Source organism: Anopheles coluzzii, chromosome 3, assembly GCF_943734685.1.
Source record: "Anopheles coluzzii chromosome 3, AcolN3, whole genome shotgun sequence".
NCBI classification, from domain to species: Eukaryota; Metazoa; Arthropoda; class Insecta; order Diptera; family Culicidae; genus Anopheles; species Anopheles coluzzii.
The window spans coordinates 9,844,412-9,869,434 of record NC_064671.1 but is presented as its reverse complement, the minus strand read 5'-3'; the positions used below and the strand labels follow the sequence as shown (position 1 = coordinate 9,869,434).

Sequence of the window (25,023 nt, the reverse complement as noted above, 5' to 3'; positions counted from 1 at the left end):
ACGCTCATTTTCCGACTATTATATCATAATTGATCCAACCTCGAAATAATCAATTCGCAAATGAAAGATGTCTTTTTAATGGGGAGGTCACAACGGCCACGGTGCAGGTCGCTCGCTCGCACTGAAACCGTGTGCAGTCCCTTTTCGACGACGACGGCGACGAGCTGACATTTTAATGAAGGTTAATAACAGGCGTCGGTGGCAGATAAACTTCCCAAACCTTGCCCAGTCTCCTGCTGCCCAGTTTTCACCGGAAAATCCCTGGCATAAGCAACAGAATGGACAGCAGATAAGTGAGATATAACACAGAACCCTGGAAGCCTTCAGCACAGGTCCCGGAAACATTGGGCTAATCGGGCACGGGGAAGGTCGCAACACATACACACATTATCCGACCTCTTTGCCGTTTTGTTTGTGGACGTGCCCGTGTCGGGTTGTATTTGCCTACACGACTGAGCTGAAAAAGATGTAAATGTTAAGAATCCCTTCCATGCCGTTCTTGGAGTGGGGTTTGGGGCGAACGCGAACCATTCCATTCGACACACATTCCAGCTGAAGGGGCGGCGAGTTCCGGCGATATACTATACCCTTCTCGGTATGTCTTGCCTGTTGTGGAATTTAATTACTTCCAGCATCTTTCCGAGCCGGGTCGAAGAAATGTGCCGAGTCGCATGCGTTTGCACCACAAAGATGCTGTCCCCTCGCTGTGTGTAAAATGGGAATCTCGAGGTGGACTTTTGGAGGACATTAAAATCAGTTTCCACAAATATTTTCCCGTCCCCTACGATGACGATGGTTTCTTCTGTCCGTCGACAACTGCTTTACCGAGTTTGACACAACCTTCACACTTGATCACGTACACCAGCCATCCTTCTCACACTCTCGAAATTCCCCTTAGAAAGCAATAAGAACCCGAACCCCCCGGATCGTTCCACTTATTGTTTCTACCTGCTCTACCAGCGGACGAAAGAGCAGATGCACGAAGAGCATTTGAATTTTCCTCTCCCCATGCCCACGGACAGTTCGGGTGTGGAGTCCGGAACAGTTTAGATTTTCAACAAGCACTTCCGAAACAGTTCGACCCGACCGATGTTACGGTCCCCGTAACATGATAACCTTTACCTGAACGACCTGAGCCAGTGAGTTGGGGTTGTCGACTCTCGACTTCGCAATTACAAAGCTTTTCATTTTTCGTTTATTAAATAAATGAATGGGGAAGCTCGAGTGCTTTCCCGAGAGTTTCCTTCTGTGTTCTTTTTTTGTTTTTTTTTGCTACCTCTACATCAACAGCTCCTTTGGGGAGTTTGTTGCCCCCCGCTGCACTGCCAAACGAAAGGTGAAAGTGAATGAAACATCTCTGAAACGTGTGTTGGTAGGTTTTAATGCTGGTAGAATGCAAACGTGCCCAGATGTAGTAAGCCGGGCGTCTCGAAACAACATCATCAGTGTGTTTAGAAGGAGGGAAGAGATCATTTTTAAACTCATGTACAACACAGCATGCACTTGCTTCTCGCCGACTCCTGCTAGCAAACAGACGACATTTTAAGCAACTCGTGTATGCTCCAAGAAGGCGTAAGATTTCGCATGTAAAACGCACACAGGGCAGGCTGTAAAATAATTGTAATGAAAACAGCTTTTGCGGTGTCACAGTGTCTTTATCAAGGGTTCTAGTTATTATCGTCAATTTTTATGACGGCTTCGTGTGTGTGGGGAGGTTGTGCATGAGCGTTTGCAGACGCTTTGCTTAGCTTGGGAAAGGGATGTTTGCTTCATTTGCTCGTTAAACTCTTCGTGCCGGAGTCGTGTAGGTACAGGCAACTCTAGCTGTTGCACGACGAGCAATTTATACCGTACTTCTGCTGTTTGGTGCGCTGTTGTTTTGTGTTCACTTATGAGTCATTTTGTTATTATGATGCCTGTTACTTGGAACTGGAAAAAGGATGTTTCAAGCGAAATTTAACTCGTTGGGATGTAATGTACCTCGACAACAATGATACTATTACTGTATACGATAATACTTGGATGAGGAAAAGCGTAATTTATGTGAAAATTAACAACCAAATCAAGTTCCGAATATTCTCCTATAAGTTCTCTCCAAAATTAATATTCAAATAAAGTAAAAAAGACAAGAATAACATAGTTTGAACTCTGAAATGTCTTGTTAAAAATGCCATAAAAAAGTGATTGACTTTTCCAAAATTACTAACCAAAGTCTTTAGTAAAATACACTCATTCTCGTTGCTTTCCACTTTCTCTATCTTTATCCCAAAACTTTCGTGCAATGATCCAAATGACAGTTTAATTAAAAAGTCGTCTAACCACAGCCTCAGCCAGACTCTCGACTGGCAGGAACATCCTTTCGGTTGGGGTGTGTGTTTTTTATCACTCTCTTTCTCTTTCTCTCTGTTATCTCTTCCCTTCTCCTTGATTCGTATCATCCCAGCTGCATAAATTCCATCTAAGACCAAACATGATAAAAAATCATCATCACCGTCCACCCTCCCTGGCTGATGCATCCGCACTTGTAGGAGATGCCACCAGTAAAAAAAAACTCCATCCGTCACATGTATTTTTCATCATTTTGCACCTTCTCCAAATAAGTGGAAACACGGCCGTGAATGGATGAACGCCCATCCATTTTCGGAAAGTTTGCCAAACGTCCCGCCATCGTCCCGAGAGGATGTTCACGCTTCACCCCGTACACGGCCCAGCCCGCTTAGGCCCCTTTCGCGAAAGCTTTCACATTTCGCAACGAAGCAAAAGTCGCGCGAGTGAGTAGCAAAACCACACACACATACACACCGGCTCGGCTCATACATTCGACCTCGCCTGGTCGGATTTTCACGCTCGTCCGTTGGGTTGGGCGGAGGCGAGCGTGGTCGTACATCTTCTGTGAAATATTTGGCCCACCGACTCACTCCACGCAAGACGGATTGACTAGAGCGGATTGTGCCAGAGACCGCCGGTTGTACCGCGCGTTTGTACAGCAGCTTATTTTTCGCCCCGCTTCGCACAGTAAGCAAGCATTATTTGTTATGTTTCATGCTTCTTAACATTATCCTCATCGGCTTAGTGGCCAGCTTGGAATGAAGAAAATGGCAGTACATGTGAAGGCTGTGTGGCGATGGGAAGGGCTGCATCCCCGCGGAGATCGTACACAAACCAAGATTGCGAACAAAAGCTTCAACCGCTCAGAGGAAAGTTGACCAAGTTCAGGCGTAATGCCAAGCGCGTTCAGGGCGGTCACGCCAAAGAATGAGAAAAGTTCTGACAAAAACATTCACCGTTCACAAGCTACCATTTCGAGGGTACAAGAGTTTCTTACGCTGCTTCTTTTTTCGTCAACTTTTGGTAGCTTTTTTTTTTTTCTTGGCACGGAAGCGAAGAAAAAGTTTAAGATCCTTGACGGCTTGTTCTGTTGTGTGCATCCGTTTCTTGTACACTCGCAACATGTGCAAAGAAAGCACGAGGGAGAGGGAGAAGGAAATCTTAACAGAACCGAACCAAGAAACCTCAAGTGACAACAGCTAACAATTGGGACATTTTCTAAAGACGCTGTGTGGTAGCTTGCAAGGAAAAAAAGAGAGGAAAATTGTTAAAAGAAAAACTCCACCTCTTGAGGACAAAAAACTTTGCGACACCAACAGTGTGCGGACGACCTTCCGGACGGATAAAACTGGGCACCAGCAAACCGAAAAGATTATTTGTGTGTGTTCCGCCTGTGTATAAGCTTTTTCTTACTAGCTGCGGTAGAAATCACGACCGAAAAGATTAAACGTCTTAGCTCCTCGGTTAATAAATTCATTTCACACAAAGCGTGGTAGAATAACTTATGAGCTTAAAAGAAGTGAAACGTTCAATGATATGTACATTTATCAAGCTGGCATTGCTTTATTAAAGGAATTAAGATATACAACAGTTTTTAGACAAAATCCAGACTAGATACGACCCACCTTAACTAGAACTTTAATAAATACACCACACCTTAACTTCTCTTCACAAGCTTCACCGGAATTCCACCAGTCGGTCGAAGCACTAGATCGGTCTTGTAGCGCACTTGATCGATGGACTCGCCGGGCAGGATCCGATAACTAGCCAGCAGCTTCACGAGCGTTACCTTCATCTCCAGCAGCGCGTACTTCTGTCCAATACAGTTCCTAAACCCGGCACTGAACGGGATATAGTCGTACGGACCGCGCTTAATTTCGTTCGCGTCCGAGAACCGCTCGGGGATAAACTTTTCCGGCTCGGGGAACACCTTCGGGTTGCGATGGACATTAAAGATGTTGAGCGAGATCGTGGTGCCTGCTGGAATTGTAGTGCCATCTGCAAGTAGTTCATAGCTTTAGTTAGTACATTGTTACCGAGGAAGTAAAAACAAACAAACTCACTCATTTCCATGTCCTCGAGAAGTTTACGCCCGATAAACGGAACGGGTGGTACAAGCCGGAGTGACTCCTTCACCACCAGATCCAAGTACTTCATGTCCTGCAGCAAGGCACTGGTCAGTACAGTGCTCTTAGCTTCCGCTCCCAACATTCCATCGATCTCTTCGTACAGCTTCTGCTGAATTTCTTGATGCTTGGCAAGCTGCAGAATGGTGAACGAAATGCCCGAAGTCGTTGTGTCGTGGCCTTCGAACATGAACGTGTCCACCTCCTCACGAATATCGGCCGTGCTGAGGGGCTTTCCATCGATCGTTACCTTCAGCAGCTGATCGAGGAACGTGTCCCTACGCTTCGAATAAAGCTCATCCTCATCCGCATTAAACTCGACCTTACCGACGGCCTGTTCTGCCTGCAGCTGACTTCTTCTCGTGTTTATCACCGAGTTGGTAAAATCGTGCAGCTTCTTAATCACACGCCCTTGCTCCCGCGCGAATGGATACAGGAAGAACAGGGCCGGGAACTGGCGCAGTACGCTAAACACACGGCGGAAGATAAACTCTGACATTTGCTTTACGCCCCGTGCGTACTCATTGTTTGGGTCCTCTTGCGCATTGATCTGCACTCCCATGGAGGTCGCTAGGGTTTTGGGGAGAAATGGCGATAAGAGAGTGTGATTCAGATAAGGCACCAGCTAAGTCAGCTAATCGTGTGAAGCAACCAAACCTACCACAAATACTATCAAGCGCATAGAGCGTGATATAATCGTAGATATCAAACTCGCCCTGGTTGACGCGCTTCTCGAGCTTCGATACCAGCACGTCCGCCTCGTGATTGAACACGTCCATGAATTGATCGAGTATTTTGAAGTGGAACGCTGGTGTGATGATTCTTCGCCGCTGGAACCACTTCTCGCCGAACGATAGCAGCAGACCGGTACCGAGCCATGGCTCGAGGAATTCGTACGGGAAGGACTTTTTCGTCGTCTTGGCGAGCAGCACTTTCTCCACGTTCTGGGTGCTGGAGATGTCTAGCACAAGATCGTTGAACGCTCCGATCATAGTAACATCGTGGCCATACTTTCGGTGCAGGTCATTGAGCAAGTCAAATATTTCTGTAACATTTCCGGGCATACAAGGTACATGAGAATGACAAATCACTTTCATTGAGCACTGTTCATTACGTACCTGCAACGGACTTGTTTCGGAACAGATAGAAACATCCCAGGAAGTAGTCCGCTCGGGGACCCTTGAAATATTTCGATATTTCTAGCAATTGTTGTCGCTTTTGGTGATACTTGAACAGTACGTAGCTCAAGTACACCACCACAATAGCCACGAGGAGCATCATTTTGCCACAGTAACACTGCTCCAAACCGCTGTACGACACTGACTGAACCGTTTGGCTCGGAACCGTTTGCTACCACCTCAATGATGATTGTTTTAAAACCCTTCTAATCACGCCCGATAGAAAATGTTCGATAGAGATTTGATATCTCTGCAGTGGGAAAGCACTAATCGCTGATAAAGCTTGGTGACAGTGTACGTGTTTAGTGCACTTACTGACGCTCCAATAAACATTGATGCATGTACGGTATGAAATATTTCAGCAAGTCATGCTGACACAGCACAAACACGATTTCACACTAGGCGGGGTTAATTGTGACCTTTGGAATTGACACAGCCCAAAACTGCATCTCATACAGTGTAAGCATTAATTAGTGCAGATTGGGATGACTCTTCATACATGTGCCGCAGAGAATAAGAGCAATGTGTGGTGTAAGCATTACAACTGAAAAAGACCTTCTATTTGATGACAAACACCATTTGTTTTATCTTGCCTTTGTGCTAAAAAAAACTTGCAAAAATCCACAGACTGTATTGCAAAATTGGTCCATTAATCAAGAGTGTAAACGAAACGGAAAAAATGAAACAAAAACCTCAAACCGAAACCCACACCCTCTATGGCGGCCAATATTGCAGACACATAATGGAAACGGCGCGTTAAATATTTTAATTGATTTTGATGCCCGCAAATCGTCTTTTCCGTTCGATGCATTGCTTGTACTCTCTTCCTCCTCAATCCTCATCCACATCATCAGTGAGAGTAATGTTTTCTTAGCATGAAAAATGTTCCCCAAATGTGCCAAAATTAACATTTGATTAAAAAACATTATTTTTCATTTTCGCCACTCTCCCTGTTTGACACAATGCTTCGTTTTTTGTGACGTTTTTTGTTGCTGTTTGAGGTGCAATTTTTGCGGGTTCGTCTGCTTGTGCCATTGCGCTGCGTCGCGTTATGCCATGTTATGCCTTTTGTCTCGCGATATGTGAACGCACACATTCCCTCTTTTTTTGAGCATGTTGTATTAATATTTTCCATTGCTTTTCTCCTTCTCCTTGCAGAGCTGCACAACGATTGGCTTCCGGCGGTAGCGAAATTGCACCGGCCACAGCGAACAACGGCACCACGGAAATGAGTGCGCACGGTGGTTTCTGCGGAGCGATCCAGCGGGCACCGCCCCCGGTACCGGCCGGTTTGGCCCGCCGGATGGCAAACCGGGAAAATATCGGCCTCGGCAAGGTAAGTCGCAAAACGGGGAGCTTGGGCAGCGGCAGGAGGACATTGCAATATGTTATTTTAATGGATGGAAAATTGTTGATTCGAACGCTTGCTGGTGCTGGTGCTGCTGCTGCTGCTGCAACGTTGAAACAACATTCATTTTCCGGAGTGTTTATCGTGTTTCCTGAGATTGGGCTGGTTATTGGGGGACTGGGGCCATTTTTCTCCTCAACTGAGTGGAAAATTGTATGCGTATGATATAACAATTGACTGAAACTGCTGTTTGAGCAGTGTCGTGGCTATACAAACAAGGGTGTGCGTGTGTTGCAGTATTGCAATTCTTACCACAATTCTTTGTGAGACTGCGAAACAAAAAGGCCTCCAATAATGACAAATCGAGCACCCGGTCACTGCAGTGTGGTGAATTGAATACTAAAACAGTGCAACTAGCAAACTTCAGCTCGTTCGAATGACCTCAGACTTGGATTTGGCTTGTATTTGCGCTCCAAAAACCACTCCCTATCACTGCAGTTTGGCTCTAACCAATCTGGCAGCTCCGTAAGTCACGTCATTTCGCATTTCCTTTCCCTGGCCACTCAGAGGCTAAATATATTCTCTTCACTTGTTCCTTCTTCATCCCAAAAAGCCCTTATCCTTTGGTTGGCTCTCGGTGCAGGAGAAGTTTTTCAGTTTGACTTACGAAAGCAGTTTACAATGGGTGGGTTTTCCAGCAAACCGTCCCAATCGAGTGGTGCTTCGGAGTTGCTTCAGTGCACGATGGGCAAGCTCGCGAAAGACATTATTTTTAGCCAACGATCCGAACCGGTGGAAGCGTAGGACGTGATTTGTTTCAACAAAGCCATGAGCATTGGGTCTTTTTGCGTCGGAAAAAGCCAGCAAGGGAAAGATAGGAAATAAGGATTTAATCGATAGCAGCAGCTAACTTGCTCAGAGAGATGTAGATAAACAATAATTATGATTATGAATTCACGATTGAATTATTCGATCTTGATGCCGATGCTGTTTACCTACAATTTATTGTTCCAAATCGATTTCTAATGGACATTATCGAGCATCTTCCCATTTTGCTTGAAATATGACGGAGGGAGCAAACATACTCACTCCTTTTTCAGGCTTCATTGCACATGCCATAAATATTCGAAACCCCGCAAAGGAGCGAGAGAAAAATGTACAATTTCCTGCTCCACAATTGCTGGTGCTCCTGCCGGCTGGCTGGAGGTTCGGTCGAACCCAACCGAACATATCCAAACCGCAGACAAAACGCAAATAAAAGGTCCCACAAAACAACCCACCCCTCCCGTGTAGCGCACAACAAGCTCCTCCTGGTCGCTCCTTACACACACACAGTATCAATTGCTCCATTACCGACCGTTTCAGCACAGCGATTGTTGTGCTGACCACCAACCGCTACTATTCTTAGCTGCAAGAAAGAAAAAGAAAGATTCGCAGGAATGATTTTCCCGCCAGTAGCAGCAGCAGCAGCATTCAATTTCCGGACTGCATTCGATACAGTGTATTGGCCACTCTAACCCTCTTTAACCGGAGATGGTGGATAAAGCTGGCTTCATTGGGGAAGTTGTGTCGATGTTGCGAAAAGAGTTAGATCCATTTAGATACTCGAGACAGCCACTTGTCGCATGATCGTGAGACGTTGTGGGCTTTAGCTGGTTGAGAGGAAATGCAATATAATGTTTTGCTGCAAACTGGAACGGGGATTGTGCTCTCCTCCACTGCTAAGTAAGGCTGGCAAATTGCTGTTTAGCAACGGAGCATCTGTACGGGTTCTCCGTTCTATAATGTAATGTGTACCATGAAGTTATCTGGAAAACGGTTCTACAATAAGTTAGCTTCAACTAATCACCTGCTCCATCTTTCGCTACCATTAATTCTACCCCAATAAAGATGACGTCTGTCACAGTGTCCGTGTATCTTGTGCCTGTAACCTGTCCGTATCAATAACAGTAACGTATGCCCATTTCCTAATCGGAAGTCCCATCTCGGCGATTCGTACCCCCTGGGGGTGAAAGGTGTGTCCGTTGCTAACACACACACATACACTTTTGGCAGATCACATTCCTGTCCCGGATATCCTTTCGCTCGATCTAATCGTGTTATTAATTTGACAAATTCCTTCTGCTTCTGCGAGCTACCTACCGAGCCAACCACATCGTCAGACAGGTTGGCATATCGATCCGAGCTCCCGGAGCAAGCGTTTGCCCTTGGGGCAGTTAGTTTTTCACCTTAATTTACGTCTCCGTAGGAGCGTGTACGGGAATGTGTTGCTGTGGATATGGTTGCACGCAAAAACTTTTCCCAACCCAAGGAAATACCCACACAATTCGGGTGGTGTCAATAAAGGAAGTTTTCGGTAGCCCCGTGGCTGTTTTTTGGTTGGAAGAGCACAGAGTTCACGGGCCCACCGGAGGAGCCCATACATTACCAAAGTTGGAATCTGAAATGGGCCTTTTCTAGCCAAATAAGGCACCAAAAAAGGTGGGCAAAATGGAGAAGCAAAAAATCAATGACCCAGATCTAGGGCAGAGATTTCCTAGGGCGAGCCTTGCGAGACGGGACGGGGAGCTTTTCAACAGCCACCTTGGGTCGCTTGAAATTTAATGTCCTAAAGTAGCTGGTCCTTTTTTTCTTCTATTCAACTTCTTTCCCCGGGACAGTAACCATCGCAACGGTGTTACTTCGGGAAAGTGTTGTGTGTGTGTGTGTGTATCAGTGTCCATGGCTTGATTGAGCGATTCCATTCTGGACGTGATCTGAAAGCTTTCCAAGGGTAATAACAACAAGGACTGTTTTTTTCTTTCTTCTGCTCCTTCTATTCCCACTTTACGATACAACTTCCCAGTTGGTTGGGACTGTTTACTCTGTTTAAGAACGGTGCACCCGTTTGATACTTTGGCTTACCGTATTGATTGGGCCAGCTAGGTCCGTAATCAATAAGCCCGGTCGCGTCCCTCCAATATAAACGTTTTGTAAGCGAAACTGTGAGCATAAGAGTGAGCGACAGGATTAAAATTTACGCGACCGATACGAGCGTCATCGCTCCGTGGATTTGCGCGACTGTCGAACAACTGCGTTGCGGTAGAAATGTCCTGTCCTCCCCCCCCGCACGCACACTCGCAACTTAAAGTACACTCCAGAGTCTGATGAATGCTTAATCCTGGAATTGATGCGAAACGCCATTTCGAAATGCCTGGAGCAATTTATCCGTGAGTCAGGGAACGGTTCTGCTGCTGTGTTGAAATTGATCCCCCTACTGGATTGTTGAATTCTTTTGAAATGGGTGTACTCCGAAAAAAAAGCAGCATAAATTGATCCCTCCTGTCTTCCTGTCTCCTGTCGATTGCCATTTTGATGAGGATCAAGGTGTCGATGTGGTTCATTTTATTTCCGTCCCTGTCGGAGCGTTGCAGATGTTCCTTTTTTTTGCGCTATGGGCTTTGTTTAAGAGGATCAATGCCTTGTGGGGACTGATTTTTTAATTTCCGATCCGATTTTAGCAATCGATGGGGAAATGCTCCTGGAGTGGAGTGGGCAACTTCAGTAGTCATCGTAATTGGCCCTGGCAGGTTGACCATTTGCAGCCTTGCGGCGGAACAATAACGGACTGCGGAAACCAAGGAGTGGTGGGTCACGGAACGACCGTCACATCAATGCGTGATTCAATATAATTGAAATAAATATTAAATTATTGTGAAATTATGCTGTAAACAATGGGCGACAATGAAGGGAGAGCAGAGCTTGCCATGCGCCCGGAATTAAGCCCTATTTTCTGTTTTTTTTTTATTTCCCTTGCACTCGTTTGTTGTAAGCGCTCTGGCCTGTGCTCTTCGCATTTCCATAATGTGTTCGCAGGAAGTAAGCTTTCGCCCTTTTCCATCCCCTGTCGACCGTCTCAAAGGACGCAATATGTCGAACCGAAAATATATGCATACCAAACTTTCCCCTGGTTTGTTCGAAGCTTTTGTTTCATATTTATGTTTATTCCTACACAATCATTAGAGCGCTATGATTATTGCTGTCGTTTTGGGCTATAGTGGGCCGATAAGTGTTACGATGCCAATCGGGAAGTGGAAATTGTTTGTTCAAGACGTGCCACGCCCCGGTCCGGGGCCACGCGCCACGTCTTTTGATGGTCACTAATAATAGACGCTTTCGGCAACGCAAACCAACAATCAAATACAATCAACCTGAAGCGGGAAGGAAATTATGAACCTAATCACCAAATCAAATGGCACCAGTGGATGATTAAGCAGCCTAACTTGTACCAAACACTGCTTTAGGCAGTGTGTAAAGGGAGAGAGTTTGTACTGTATGTTTTAGCTGCTCCCCCTTCGTCCTTTCTGCTGTATCTACCTTCAATTATCTCGTTTCTACGAATGATGTAAAATTAATTGGCCAAACAAATGTATTCCAAATTAATTCCTTGCCGGTGTCATGTTTCGCAAGTGCTCCACCGTCATCGGGTATCCTTTCACTGCACTGCATGGCTGCATCGGTGCCCAAGTGCTGTAGTGGAAGCTCTTGCCAAGACTCCAAAGTAACATTTCCTATACCTTGCTTGTCCCATGCTCACTCCCACAGCAAAGGCTCCGCTCCGTTTCTGGAGCTGGAACTAATGATTTGTTTCCGCCGACGATTCAGCTCGCTTTGTTTTATTCGCTTGCCCATACCGCACGACGCGTTAGCCACTTTTCTCCGTCTGCACGTCTCGTCGAGTCGTGTAAAACGGTCAGTCCCTTTTCCGGCTGAGGCTACTACTAACGACTTCCGGGTGGTACGTCGCGCTCTCTCTCTTTGGCCGAGCCTGTACGTGCATCCTCGAATCGGAAACTCCGAACTGGCACACGGCACACGTTTGGAACGCACTCAGGCACTACCATAGTCCTCGGTAAGAATGCAATCGAAGAAAGAGCACCAGGATGTTTGCACCCCAAACAGCAACTTCAGGGATCCGGCGGCGTCCGGAACGGGGTCAGTCGTATAAAATATTCCAGCAGTTTAAACACCGTACCGGAGAATAAATTAGGAGCAAACATACGTTTTCCATAAATTGCTAAACTTTGGGTTCGTTCTGCTAGTGAAGAGAGAAGGTGTTCATGCAACGATGCAGCAGCAGCACACCCATTGTGCGCCATTATTTAGTGGAGGGGAGAGAGCTCTTGTTTTACTGCAAGGGTCATTTCAATGGCAAAGCATACCATGCTAAGGTTTACACCATCTCAGCCCCAGGCAAAAGCTCGGGCGCTTGAGAATGGATGAAGAAATAAATTTACCTACCAAGCCCCTCTGTTTGCGTACGTACGTGAAGGCGGGCGAGGGGTTAGTTCGGCTTATTTGATTTCTTGAGCAATTGAAATCTATCAGCGCCCGGAAGGATAAACATAAGCTCCCGTTTTAAATGGCTTATTCGAACAAGATGCTGAACAAGGAACATTAATCGAGCCATGTTGGTTCGTGCACTAGGAATAGTTGAGATTTGCCTTACAGATTGCATACCTTTAGGCGGTTTAGAGGAATCAATGCTAAATGATTATTTTATTACTCTTTTAAAGATTGATCATAAAAGGAATGTTCAAATACATATATTTTATGATTCAAACATCGACATTAACACAAAGCGGTAAAAATTCATACTTTTCCTATCCAACATTTGTTAACGCTCCAAAAAACAATGAACTCCTAACACACTTTTCCAGCAAATTGCGCTAGTTAAACCACAAATGGTACCGTTTACTGCTAATGCACCTCTACCTTTCCCACGGTAGATGACGGTTTTGTGCGGTTAAGTGTGAAGTTTTTCTTTTTGCCACATTTCACATCCTTACACGAGGTAATTTTCATTAATGTCCGCCATCACACGGTGCAGTTGGGAATGACCGGGTACACGCCGGGTGAAAATGAGGACCGAAAAGAAAAAGGAATTGAGCGTTGCAAAAAAAAGGAAACCCCAAACGAGAGCAAAGGCAGGAAGTCTTCAAAATAATTACATCCTTAATCCGCTTCCATGTGCACCAGCATGGTGCAACCAGGTGCAGCCACAGGTTCAGTGGTTGCCGGTTCAGTGCAGGATAATTATCACGACGATGGCAGACGCTTGCTGGCTTCGCACACCTGCTTGAACTCGAAATGGACTGTGAACTCCTGAACTGCGGGAGGAGCCCAGCGCATGACCTGGTCAGGTGTCCACTCGAACCACGGATGATGTCAGTTTATTTACCGGTCGTTTGCTTTCTCCCACGCACCATGTTGCCCCATCTAACAAGAGTGGTGCAACAAAGTCGACTTAAAAACTGTCAAGCTTTAGGTTCGTGTTTCGAAGCGTTGGCACGAAGCGGGGTAATATTTGTAAGATTTCTGTGTTCTCATACCAACTGCCGGTGCATTACATTCCTTGCCCGGTGCTACCTGTGACAGTGTGGCACATTCTTGCCATTCCTAGCGGTAACAACTAAGTTATAAAGCTAATTTCATGCTGCGGAAAGTTGTCCACTGCACAGCATAGTTCGTTCGTAACCAACTTCAACCTGAAGCCATTGGGGCCGTGCGTGGTTTGGCAGTGCGGTACACACACACACGTCGAGTTTGACAGTGTGGACGTCTTTATTGGGGAAAACGAACCCTCAAGCTTAGGGACCCATTGGTTTTTGATAACTATAAATGTGAGTAAGCAACATGCGAGGAATTGCCTCCGAGCGAAAGGCTGATGGCAACAAAACGTAACATGTTCGCAATACGACAGCGCTAAGACTGTGGCAAAGTAAAGTTTGATGCCCATTCCCACGTGTATGAGTGGCTCCTTCCACAACAACACAAGTAAAAGCTACCGGACTGGGGTTTTTGCTAACTGTTTCCATTTTTATTTCGCAAACGTCTCACTGCAAAGAAAAGCATAGCGAAAAGAAGCAAAAGTTCCATTCGCTCGACACACACTCTCTCTCTCGAGGGAAAAGGTGATGGACTAGAAATCCGGCCCAAAACTGTTCCGGCCACTTCCGATACTTGAACGTCCTTTTTTCCTTCCTTCTTTCTTTCTTGCCGCACACTAACTGGGTACTTGTTTGAAGCTCTTGGCTTGGAGAAGCTGTCGGCCAACTGTTTCCATCCCTCCCTCTCTCTCAGCACATCTCCCGTTTCTACCCATAGTGATGTAACTTCCCGGGGCTGTGCCTTGCAATGGGATTCTGTTAGCTTGCTTGTGTTCCGGAGAAAGAGCAAAAAAAGGCGAAAGACAGCCACTTCGACCATAGTTTGCTAGCCCGTCCCCGTCTGTCTGTCTACTTATTTATTTACAGAGTAAGTAACAAGAAGGAGAAAAAAAATGCAGCAACATAACAGCCCGCCGACCCAACATGACACTGGCAGCAACTGCCATTATGCTTTTGCAGCCACCTTCGTCGTCGACCTGCCTTGCCTGCGCGGCTCCGTATTGTGACCGAACGCGCCACAAACGAATGTCATAAATAATTTATGTGATTTTCAATTTGCTATCTGCCACATTTTGTTAATACCTTCTTCTTTTTATTTGCACGGCCACGACCCACTTCTGTGCCGAAGGAGCGGAGAGGGAAACAGGTGGGAGAGGGAACCTGCCAGGGCAAAAAAGGATGACTTCCCGCTTCAGGTGACAGTTGTAAAGCAGCAGCTCGGTTGGGTGTGGGATGGGGTTGCTTTTTAGCTTTTTCCCCCGTGCGCAGAAGCTTTTCTTGCCCCTACCCAGCCCACCCCGAATCGTAGGGCTGGGGAGAGGTGAATCGTAAACGGAGAAACCATTACGGTTTGGTTTTATTTCCAATTACCTTTTTGAAATTGAGAAAACACCAACAAAAAACCGTTTTCCAATTCGAATTTGGAAGGTTTGTGTTTTTCTTATTCCCAACTTTACAATGGAAATCTCGTTGCAGACACACACACTCAGCGCAGTTAATGCGCCCTGTGTGAGAGAGAGGGTGTGTTGTTTTCATTACGGTTAATCAAAACACCCGCCGTTTTCCTCCCATTTTCCACTCCAAAACAAGAACACTTCAAAGTGGAATTAAACGAATAAAAAGCAGAAATACAATTTCAACACTTTCGGGCAGCTTTTCAATGAAGCAACATGTAACATTTAGTGCGCACAAACACACACACACACACACACACCGAAATGCCCCGCATCATTCCGGTTTGGGTCAACATTCCAGACACACACTCTCACACTCATTTGGTAGTGAAATAAATTGGTCTAGACTGGAGCATTTTCCGGCCGTACTTTGTTCCGGTATCCGGGGGCTTCCGTTGCCCGCCGTCGTACGGTTGATGTTGACCCACATTGGCACACAAAAACACAATCACACACCACCACCACCAAGACCTATCGGTGTGTTTTATTTTTGTGATTTTTGCCGTGCGGCTAAAGGCTGAGGTTAAAGTTTCACTTCCTGAATGTACAATTCTTGAGGCTTCGGGGTAACTTGAGCTTAAAGTTTGTCGTACATGGGCGTCTGTGTGTGAGTGAGTGTTTGTGTGAAAGAATGTGAAGGAATTTAGCTTCACACCAGCACAGAAACAACGGTACACACACAGACACAAAACGACACCCGGCAAGGACTTTTTTGCAGTGAAACCCGGCCCGGAAAGCCCGTAACATTCCAACCATACTTCGACCGATACTTACCCGGCGCGCCCGGTAAATACTCACTCAATTAAAGTTATTGTTATGCTCCGTTCGTATGCTGGAAAGTCGTTAGCAATCGAATTTATGAGCGACACTCCGCCCGTGCGACCGCCGAAACGCCGGAACCAGGCACAGAGGGAAAGAAAATCCACGTGACGTACGCACGCAAGAAAGGAAATGTGAAACACGCCGAAACCACCAGCGCGAGCATAAAAATAGATTTCGTGGGGAAAAAAGCCTCTGTAGAACCACAGCGACCTACGGGACACTTTTCCTGGAACAATACCCAGCAGGATGCTACGATTCGAGGGCGTCCCCAACCTTCCCACCTCCTGGTTTGCCTGCTGCACTCGACAGCGGCACCGTGCGCAATCAATACGGATGGACGTCCTGCTGGGCTGCGGGCGGAGAGGGATAGAAATAAAATCAGAACCAAAACAACTGAAAACCAAAACCAGTTTCCCGGGGAAATGGTTTCAGCCGTTCGTTTCTTATCGAAACTACCTCAAGCGCGGTTGGTTGTCTTCTCGTTAGTTTAGTCTTTCCGGCTCTCTACCGGTTTAGTCTAGGGGTAAGACGCATTTGCTGCTAATCTACCTTTACGGTGGGTGTCCTGCTGAGCGCTTCTAGTGATGGTAGTAAGTCACCGGCTGATAGTGTTTGTATCGATCGCTTTTTATTATGTTGGGACAGCAGAGATGGTAGTAGACGGGCAAAAAGGGACACATCGTTCAGACTCATAATCATCATTGGTACGATCATTACCACTATTTGCGGGGGTTAAGAACTGCCCCGCGACGGGGTATTCCAGGGAATTAAGGATATCCTGCTTTTTTGCCTTCCAAAAAGGGGAACACGAGTGGTGAGTGGCAAGAACTGAAATGAACAGCAAACAAACAGGAAGCCAAACCCGGCCCAACGGAACGACCTATATACATACCGCCCAGCACCAATTCGCACGTACTTCAACAATGACCAGGTCGGCAACAGCAAGAGCAGCAGTACGTCGGTTAGCATAAATTGCACCACCCGAAAAAACAGCCGGACCCTCAGTGGCCCAGTGACATCCAACCGAACACTACCTTTTTCCCCCCAGTTTTTGGGTATTCTTTCCCTTACTCGGTCACGAACGGGTCCGCCCTGCGCGTGTGGTTACGCAACAATGGGCAATAAAGGGCACATTATTACTCCTTCACAATATTTATGCCCAGGTCCGGGGCAACCAGCAAAAACGGGGAGTCCCTTGTGCGTCTTCCTACATACAGGAACGAAGCATGGAAAGGGAAGTTGTTGGCTGCTCCTCGGAAACGCCCCAAAAGACTCTAGTGAAGCATTTCCCCTGGAACGATATTTTTCCTCTATTTATTTATATTAGCCTGCTCATAATCATGTCTGAAATGTCGATTTTCGCACTTTCCGGTGGGAACGCGTCCTGGAGCTCCCCGGTGTTTTGCTATGCTGGACGCATATTCCTGGATTATCCGCATATTCCTGTTGTGCTCCATTCCTTCATTCTTTACCTTTAACCCAGACTACCTTTAGCGAAAGCGATGCTTTAGTAGTCGGTAAATAATAGCCTTTGAAATAGCATAACGTGTCAGATATCGGAAAAAAGAAAAGGTAGAATGAAACCCCGAAATTGGCCATCCATTCGGGTAGACGCTGTGACCGATGGTGTGACAGACTATCCACACAAAGCGCGGCATTGGAAACGAAGGTGAGGTTTGTCATAAATAAGTGGTGGCTGTAATAAGTTTCCCAAGGTAATGTGAGTTAAATTGTATGGCCACGCGGGAAACGGATGCGTGACGAATTTTGACAGGGCACACGATAGTACTGTAGCCGCCCAGACCCGGTTCACCGGTAGACATAGGCACTGGTAGAGTGTGAGGAAGTTTATTTTGTCTGTTAGAAAGGTATATTTTACCTTCAACCTTTTTTCCGTCATGCACCAAAACTGAATAAGTCAAATACACAATCCATTATTATTCTTTGCATGCAAAAAGAGCGCCAAGGTGAGGGGTTCGGTCGAAGCAGAATTACACATTTAAAGGCGAAAACCGTATGCACGTCGTATAACCCGTGGTCGTGGACACGTTTGTTCCGGCTCGTAAGCAATGGAGTTGGGTGAACATGATAAATCAAACAAAGCTTATTTATCTTTGGATTCGGCTCGATGTACACATATTTGCACAGAGAGAAAACGCAAGCAAGCGAATGTAAAGTTTACGGATTAACCACTGTTGGCGAATGTAACATAGAGGAAATGCATGGAGCAGGAGCACAAATAAAGAGATCAATTTTGTTACTTTTGGAAATGGATTTGGTAATGTTTGAGGTACGTTTTAATAATCTTAAAATCAAACATGAACGAACCCAGCTTTAAGAGCAAAACATTCCGTTTTGCCCCTAAATGTATGCTAATTTTGACTAAAAGTTCGTAATGAAAAGAAAATTGCATACGTTTGGGCTGTTGCTCATGTCAATCCTGTTGAAAAGCTTTTTTATATCGAAAGAGCTTTTAAGTACCCTGACACACACCTACACGTTTATCGCTTTCCTATTTTTCCTGAAAAATCAACCACCCAAATGCTTTTCCTAAGTATATGTCTGCGTTTCAATCTCACGGCCCCACTCCATCAACCACTACTACACGTCAATCAGGCCGTCCGTTTCAGCAGCTTCACCGGTATGCCCTCGGTCGGTCGAATCACCAGGTCCGTCTTGTACCGTATCCGCCCTGCCGACTCCCCGGGCAGGATCCGGTAGCTGGCCAGCAGCTTCACGATCGTTACCTTCATCTCCAGCAGCGCGTACCGCTGTCCGATGCAGTTCCTCGAGCCGGCACTGAACGGGATGTAGTCGTACGGGCCGCGCTTGATTTCGTTCGCCTCCGAGAACCGCTCCGGATCGAACCGCTCGGGCTCGGGGAACACGGTCCGGTTGCGGTGAATGTTGAAGATTTTGATTGAAATCGATGTGCCCGCCGGGATGATGGCGCCGTCTACGGGAACACCGTCGTCCGTTCAGGGACGCCGAAAAAAAAGAAAGCAAATGAACGCAAATGAAGATTGATCTGAAGGACGGAGGAGCCCTAAAAAACGGCCCTCACAAGCACACAAGCAACAGCACTACACCGCAAGCATTGAGAGCTCGGTCGAAGAATAGAATTAGAAAAAAACTACTCACTGATCTCCATGTCCTCCAGCAGCTTCCGCCCAATGATTGGCACGGGCGGTACAAGCCGAAGCGATTCCTTTATCACCATATCGAGGTACTTGAAGTCTTGCAGCAGCGCGTTCGTGAGCGGAACTTTCGTTTTTTCCTCTCCCAACATTCGGTCGATTTCCTCGTACAATCTTTGCTGCACATCTTGATGCTTGGCCAGATGAAGGATGGTGAATGCGATGCCCGACGTGGTCGTGTCGTGCCCTTCGAACATGAACGTGTCCACCTCCTCCCGAATGTCGGCCGTGCTGAGAGGCTTTCCATCGATCGACACCTTGAGCAGTTGATCGAGGAACGTGTTGCGTCGCTTGGAATAAAGATCCTCTTCGTTCACGTCAAACTCCTGCTTGCCGAGCCATTGCTCTTGCTCGAGCTGTGCCCGCCGGCTCTCGATGACGGTGTTGGTGAAGTGGTGCAGCTTCTTGATTACGCGCCCTTGCTCGCGGGCGAACGGATACAGGAAGAACAGTGCTGGGAACTGACGCAGTAGACTGAACACACGTCGCAGGAAGAACACGCTCATCTGCTTGACGGCTTGTGCGTACTCGTTGTTGGGATCATCCTGCGCATGAATGCGAACACCCATTGAAGTTGCTAAGTTAGGAATACATTGAATTTGTATTAAAATTCTTCCAAAAATTCTTCTCATCCTTCAGCAACTCTCACTCACCACAGATACTGTCCAACGCGTACAGCGTCACATAGTCGTAGATATCAAACTCTTCCTTTCCAACATGCTTCTCCAGCTTGGAGATCAATACATCCGCTTCCTCATTGAACACGTCAATAAACTGGTCCAATATCTTGAAGTGAAACGCTGGCGTTATTATCTTGCGCCGCTGGAACCACTTCTCCCCGAACGAGATCAGCAGCCCTGTGCCCAACCATGGCTCAAGATAATCGTACACGAACGATTTCTTCGTGGTTTTCGCTAGCAGAATCTTTTCCACATTCTTGGAGCTGGACAGATCTAGCACCAAATCGTTAAAAGCACCGATAATGGCCACATCCTGACCGTAGCGTTTATGAAGCCCAACAACGAGGTCAAATATATCTAAACGACAACCATAAATGAAGTATATTCGCATAACAAACGTGTACTTGTACCATCGTTCTTACCTGGAATACTTTTGTCTTTGAACAAATAAAACGTCCCAAGAAAGTAGCTCGACTCTGGGCCACCAAATTTAGCCCGAATAGCCAGCAGCTTCTGCCGTTGTTGATGGTACCTAAGCAGCAGATAAGCCACGTACACGACCAGCAGCGTGACTAGCCAAAACATTCTCTAGCTTGCAAAACAGCTGCGCGTAACACTTTCTCGTACGGTGGACACTTATCAACTGAGCTTGGGGAGCATCCAAAACATTGGCTTTGGATTTTCGATGTCTGTTATCGCACACTAGGTGTGGTGGAAGGTTGATAAGGATTATCTCATCACAGCCTTGTAATAGTTGATATGTGTTATCATTGTAGTTGAATGAAAAAAAAACATCATTCATACAGTAATTTCATTATACTAACACCAAGATGACGATTAATTGCTGTTACTATCGAATTATTATCGCTTAGATAACAGATTAAAGTTGCAGTATCAAATTCTGAAGGTGCAATATTGCTTATCGGCCATTCGCAGAGGCAATTGAATCGAGTAGTACTTTGCACTCAAGCTGTCTGCTCCGCGTAATGCGTTTAATTGTCCCCCCCGCTAACTGGTGGTCATTATTTTTGTCTTTTATCTTTCGTCGCTTGATATTTGAAGCATTATCCAGCCCACTGTAGATGACAGCAGTAAGCGTGACGCATGAAAGACAGCGTTCATTTATGTTTGCTTCGCCCGCTCTATCCGGTGCAACGGAAATGAGTGATCTTTTCCCATTAATTTAGCAACTGTTGAAGCACTCTTCAGGGACAGCGCTGTAATCTTTTTCCCCACTTCATTACTACGGCTACGGTGTGCTTCCTGCTCTTCATGCTCTTCATTATTGTATCACTGTACCGTTTTTGCATGCAGAAGTGTGCAATATGCAAAACAACGTGAAATAAAATAAGACTTCAAAATAACTGCCAGCTTCAAATTACTCTGCTTGGGGAGAGGAGGCATTACTTTTCATTGCACTGCAAGGATGCGCAAAGCAGTACCCCTAGACGTGGAGTTGGTTTAATTTGGCTTACCGACGCATTAAGAGGTGTGGTGAGAAGAATTCGTCCGAAAAGGGGGACATTAAAGCATACTAAATAGTACAGCGTGTATGAACAATATTTACGGCCTTTTCTCTAACTTTCCCACTTGTATCGTTTAAAAATTGGTAAAACATCACATGTATCTTCGTATCTCTTTCTCTATCGTGTGCTTCAAATTCGCCTTTTATCTTGACTATTGGATTGAGACGCATTAAACGCACACCAAACACCAGATGCGGTTACTCTTTTGATGATAAATGCAGCCCGAAAGAAGGCACACATACATACACAAAAAAAGAAATAATCACTCCCTCTTCATCCCTGCCGGCATCAATTTGTAGCGAATACGATAGGCCTTCAACGACAACCGCATCCATAGGCAAACAGACTGAAAGAAATCAAACAACCACCGGCAGGAGATACTCCAAAGCTTTGTGCTGATATCAGAAACACCAAGTAGACTGAAAAAAAGACAGGCAAAAAAAGTGGTGCAACATTTCCACTCCCCCTCTCGGGTGCATATGTTTGTGTTTTTCATTATCCATTATCCTGACCGTGTTTGACAAGCGGAAGCGGGGGTTTTGGAAGGAGCTGAGAAAGGGGCACACAGGAGAAAGTCGAGAAAAATGGCAAAAAATCATCAACACCATCAAAGTAGATTTGGCGCTTGTTTTTTCTTGTGTGGTACCGAAAAAACATAAAGGCTGTTTTTATGCCATTGCAGACGATAGCCTGACACAGTAGAGTGCAGCATCGAAAAAATGGACAGAATATAAATATTTTTTTACGATATTCCATTAGTTTTAGTTTTCACAAACCAGTTCAACGAAGTAATCGAATATGTACATCTTAATACCCCATTATAACTGACAAAAGTCTAGTTTTACAATACAAATTGCCTAACTTCAGGCGATGTATCGATCCTAGTAAGTGTAGGATATAATACTTGACCGCCTAAAAGTATGCAATTGATTTATTCGTTTTCTTTCAAATGTTAACTCATACACTTTGGAAAATATGCGCTTGGGATGTGTATTTATTGCTTCTTCCTTCAAAATACAATTGCATACCTTCAGGCGCTTATCAAGCTAGTTTTAAATACAAGTTCGGTTTAAACATTTAATTGAAAACTCCACAACTCATCTTATGTCCACTAAACGAACACTGTGCGACAAATCCTTTCCTATCGGGTTAGTGTAGGCCGATTTTCACCGATCTCTCCCTTTCCTTTTTTTTGCAACTTTTCCACAAAACCTTTTGTTGCGTATCTGCACATGCGATGCACTTGCCGCAGCTGTGTGCATTTGTGGTTGCTTTTTTTTCGTGATTACTCGAATCGATGTTTCCCTTTGTTTTGTGCCTCTGTGTTTGATGCCTGTTCGGGTGTGCCTTTTTGGTGTAAAACAGATTGTCAGAGGGAACAAAACCCCTCACAAAGACACTCATGCCCTTCGCGCTTAAAGGCAATGCCTGTTCGCAGTACAGGTTCAGTAACTTTTGGATCGGTTTTTTTGTTGTTGTAGTGCCATGTATTTACATCCTCTCCGCCTCGGAACAAAGGATGCATGTATCAACGGGATGATTTGTGGTGTGGATATTATTCACGTTTGATTTACGGCGCTTCCGATTGTGACTCCCGCTGGGTAGGAAATGGGGATAGAATGACGTTCGATATTAATCCCAAATCTAGCAATGCACATACACACACAAGAACACTCACCACATGCAGTCCGAGCGTACTGGATTCGTTTGATAATTTCCGGTACGTGTTGTACGGCGCCTGCGGGGAACACATTGGCCCTTTTGCACGGTGCATCCATTCTCCTGGCGTTCTGCTTTGTCTTACAAGATTCTGCTACTGTTGCTCTATCGCTCATTAAAGCCACAAACGGTAATTCGTAAGCTGTAACGCTTGAGTGAGGTTGCTTCCTTTAAATATTAATGAGCGCTTCCAGTTGTGATAAATATTTAACGCAAGTGCAATGCTCCTTGCTTGCAGTAGAAGTATTTTGTGGCTATTATTTTCAAATGGATTTTCCCTGTTTACTCAATCGCGCACTATTGAACGAGGAAACCCATTATCGATGCGGGGCCCCAAGTCAATCGGTCAAACGAGTGTTTGTTTAGTCTTGGTGACTAAACCCGACCATCTTATTTACACCAAATTTAGTACACCACCGGCTTGCAATGATCGTCTTTGGCTCTGCTGTTTGTGCAAACGATTTGTGCTTTCTTTTCACCGATAATGTCACTCCGTCACAGCATGAAAAGGAATCGGTTGGACATATCTTGAAATGGAGCGTAAAGAGCCTGGATCGATAAGCAGCTGAAATTTGTCTCCCAAGTTGCTGCTATTCCGAACACACACAAAAGACCAATGGAATAAAGGACCCGGTTTTGGAAGCTCATCTCCGTGTCCGGAATGTATCCCGGCACCGGGGACAGTTGATAAAGCAGAACGCAGATGGCAGATGCTGCATCAGCATCATGTTTGTTCTTGGCTTGCAAGCAAGCAACCGGTCGATGCTGAATCGAGAGCATCGGAGTTTACTTTTTCATCATTGTCCAGAGGACTTTGAAGCAGGCAAGATGGCAAAACCCAAGATCCAACGCTCCCCAACAAGCCAAGAAGACCGGCACACACAAAGAGGCGTACCATGGCGATCGAGACAAAGCGCACCGGCCAAAGGGTCAGCTGGCAATGCGGCATGCCAGCTGGTGTCCAGTTGCATCCAGCTCTATTTATTACTCTTGTCACAGGCCATGGTACCGGACAGGGAAAGAACCTTTTAACCTGCAGCACAAACACTGGTGACGCAACTTGGAGCCAACTCGATTTTCTTTACCGCTGAAGTGGACGGTTTCTTGGCACTGTGGCACGAAGAGTGCGCACTCGTTATTGAAATTATCAAACCCATAAAACAATCTTCACCCTTCTTTGTGGGGCCGAGCGTATTGAATGAAATCGATCAGATAATAGAAGATGCGGCAAGTGACTGCAGTGCACTATTTGCAACATATTGCTTGTGGTGGCATTCTGTTCCGGCGCAGAACATGATGCTGCTGAACTAATTTATAGAAAACACATTTGTTCTGTACGGGGGAGCTTGAGAAATAATTTCGGTTTAAGATAAAGGGATTTGAACTTTTGATTAACAGATGTCTTTTTCTTCTCTTTTTCAGGTAACATATTATTCCACATTCCAAAACATCAGTTTTCTGTGTATTCTGAACATCAGATTGTAAGTACCTGCCACTTGCAGTCTTTTAAACGCTTCCAAACTTTTAGTCACAGCAATCAACATCCTCGAGACTCTTTTTTCCTCGGTTGTGACACATTTTGGAACTTCAAACTTCCCAAGAACCACCAAGAAGCGCAATCATTCCCACAGCCACATCTTGTCTGATTCTTCAATTTTCCAACTGTCACCTTGCCGGGGATTGTTCGTAACTTTCAGCCCCAGCCCAATCAACCCGGGCTGCCCGGGGAAGGAATGTACAGGTACTCGGGATAATACCGACACCGGGGGCGCCTCATTTTAATTGGATTGTGTTTAATTATCCATTAGCCAAAGTTTTGACGGTAATTTCCTGCCCGGCTACAGTCTGCACCGGTTTGACCGAACCTGGGTGACCTGGCGCCCACAAAAACCACCAACCTACTGGGCGTATAGCCGTAGTACCGTAGTAGTTCAAGCGGTCATGGCAACGCATTAACCCCTCAGGGGAAAGGCCGCAAAATGTTTCTCTCTCTGTGGGTCTTTATCGTGCTCTGATCTGCAGAAGATGTCTTCTCTTTGAGCAGTCAGTAATGGGACATCCCAGGGAGCCCAGTGGTCACAGAGAACTGGTCCAAAGCAAGGCACCATTATCATTTAGGCTTGCACATGCTCTCCGGCCGACTCCTTTTGAGCCGGTGATTGTGACAATTTATATCTTCCAGCTCAACAGAACCCCCTGCTTCAGGATAACCATTCT

At 45.8% G+C, this 25,023-nt stretch overlaps 3 protein-coding genes across 6 annotated transcripts in view; 1 reads left to right on the top strand and 2 right to left on the bottom strand.

Moving 5' to 3' along the window:
- The window catches only part of LOC120955273 (uncharacterized), a 216,493-nt gene that overhangs the window by 153,555 nt on the left and 37,915 nt on the right, over positions 1-25,023 (top strand). For all 4 annotated transcript variants that reach the window (XM_049608321.1, XM_049608322.1, XM_049608323.1 and 1 more), the window contains exon 11: positions 6,791-6,968. In XM_049608321.1, the coding sequence (XP_049464278.1) occupies positions 6,791-6,968 (178 nt within the window). The remainder of the gene's footprint in view (positions 1-6,790; positions 6,969-25,023) is intronic.
- Positions 3,868-5,829, bottom strand: LOC120955275 (cytochrome P450 4C1-like). Its single transcript, XM_040375989.2, has 4 exons — positions 5,573-5,829; positions 5,116-5,499; positions 4,392-5,024; positions 3,868-4,326 (listed from the first exon to the last, which is right to left on the bottom strand). Exons 1-4 carry the CDS (start codon positions 5,733-5,735, stop codon positions 3,986-3,988), a joined length of 1,521 nt encoding a protein of 506 aa, XP_040231923.2. The 5' UTR covers positions 5,736-5,829; the 3' UTR covers positions 3,868-3,985.
- Positions 17,471-20,201, bottom strand: LOC120955274 (cytochrome P450 4d1-like). Its single transcript, XM_040375988.2, has 4 exons — positions 19,984-20,201; positions 19,535-19,918; positions 18,826-19,458; positions 17,471-18,640 (listed from the first exon to the last, which is right to left on the bottom strand). Exons 1-4 carry the CDS (start codon positions 20,144-20,146, stop codon positions 18,297-18,299), a joined length of 1,524 nt encoding a protein of 507 aa, XP_040231922.2. The 5' UTR covers positions 20,147-20,201; the 3' UTR covers positions 17,471-18,296.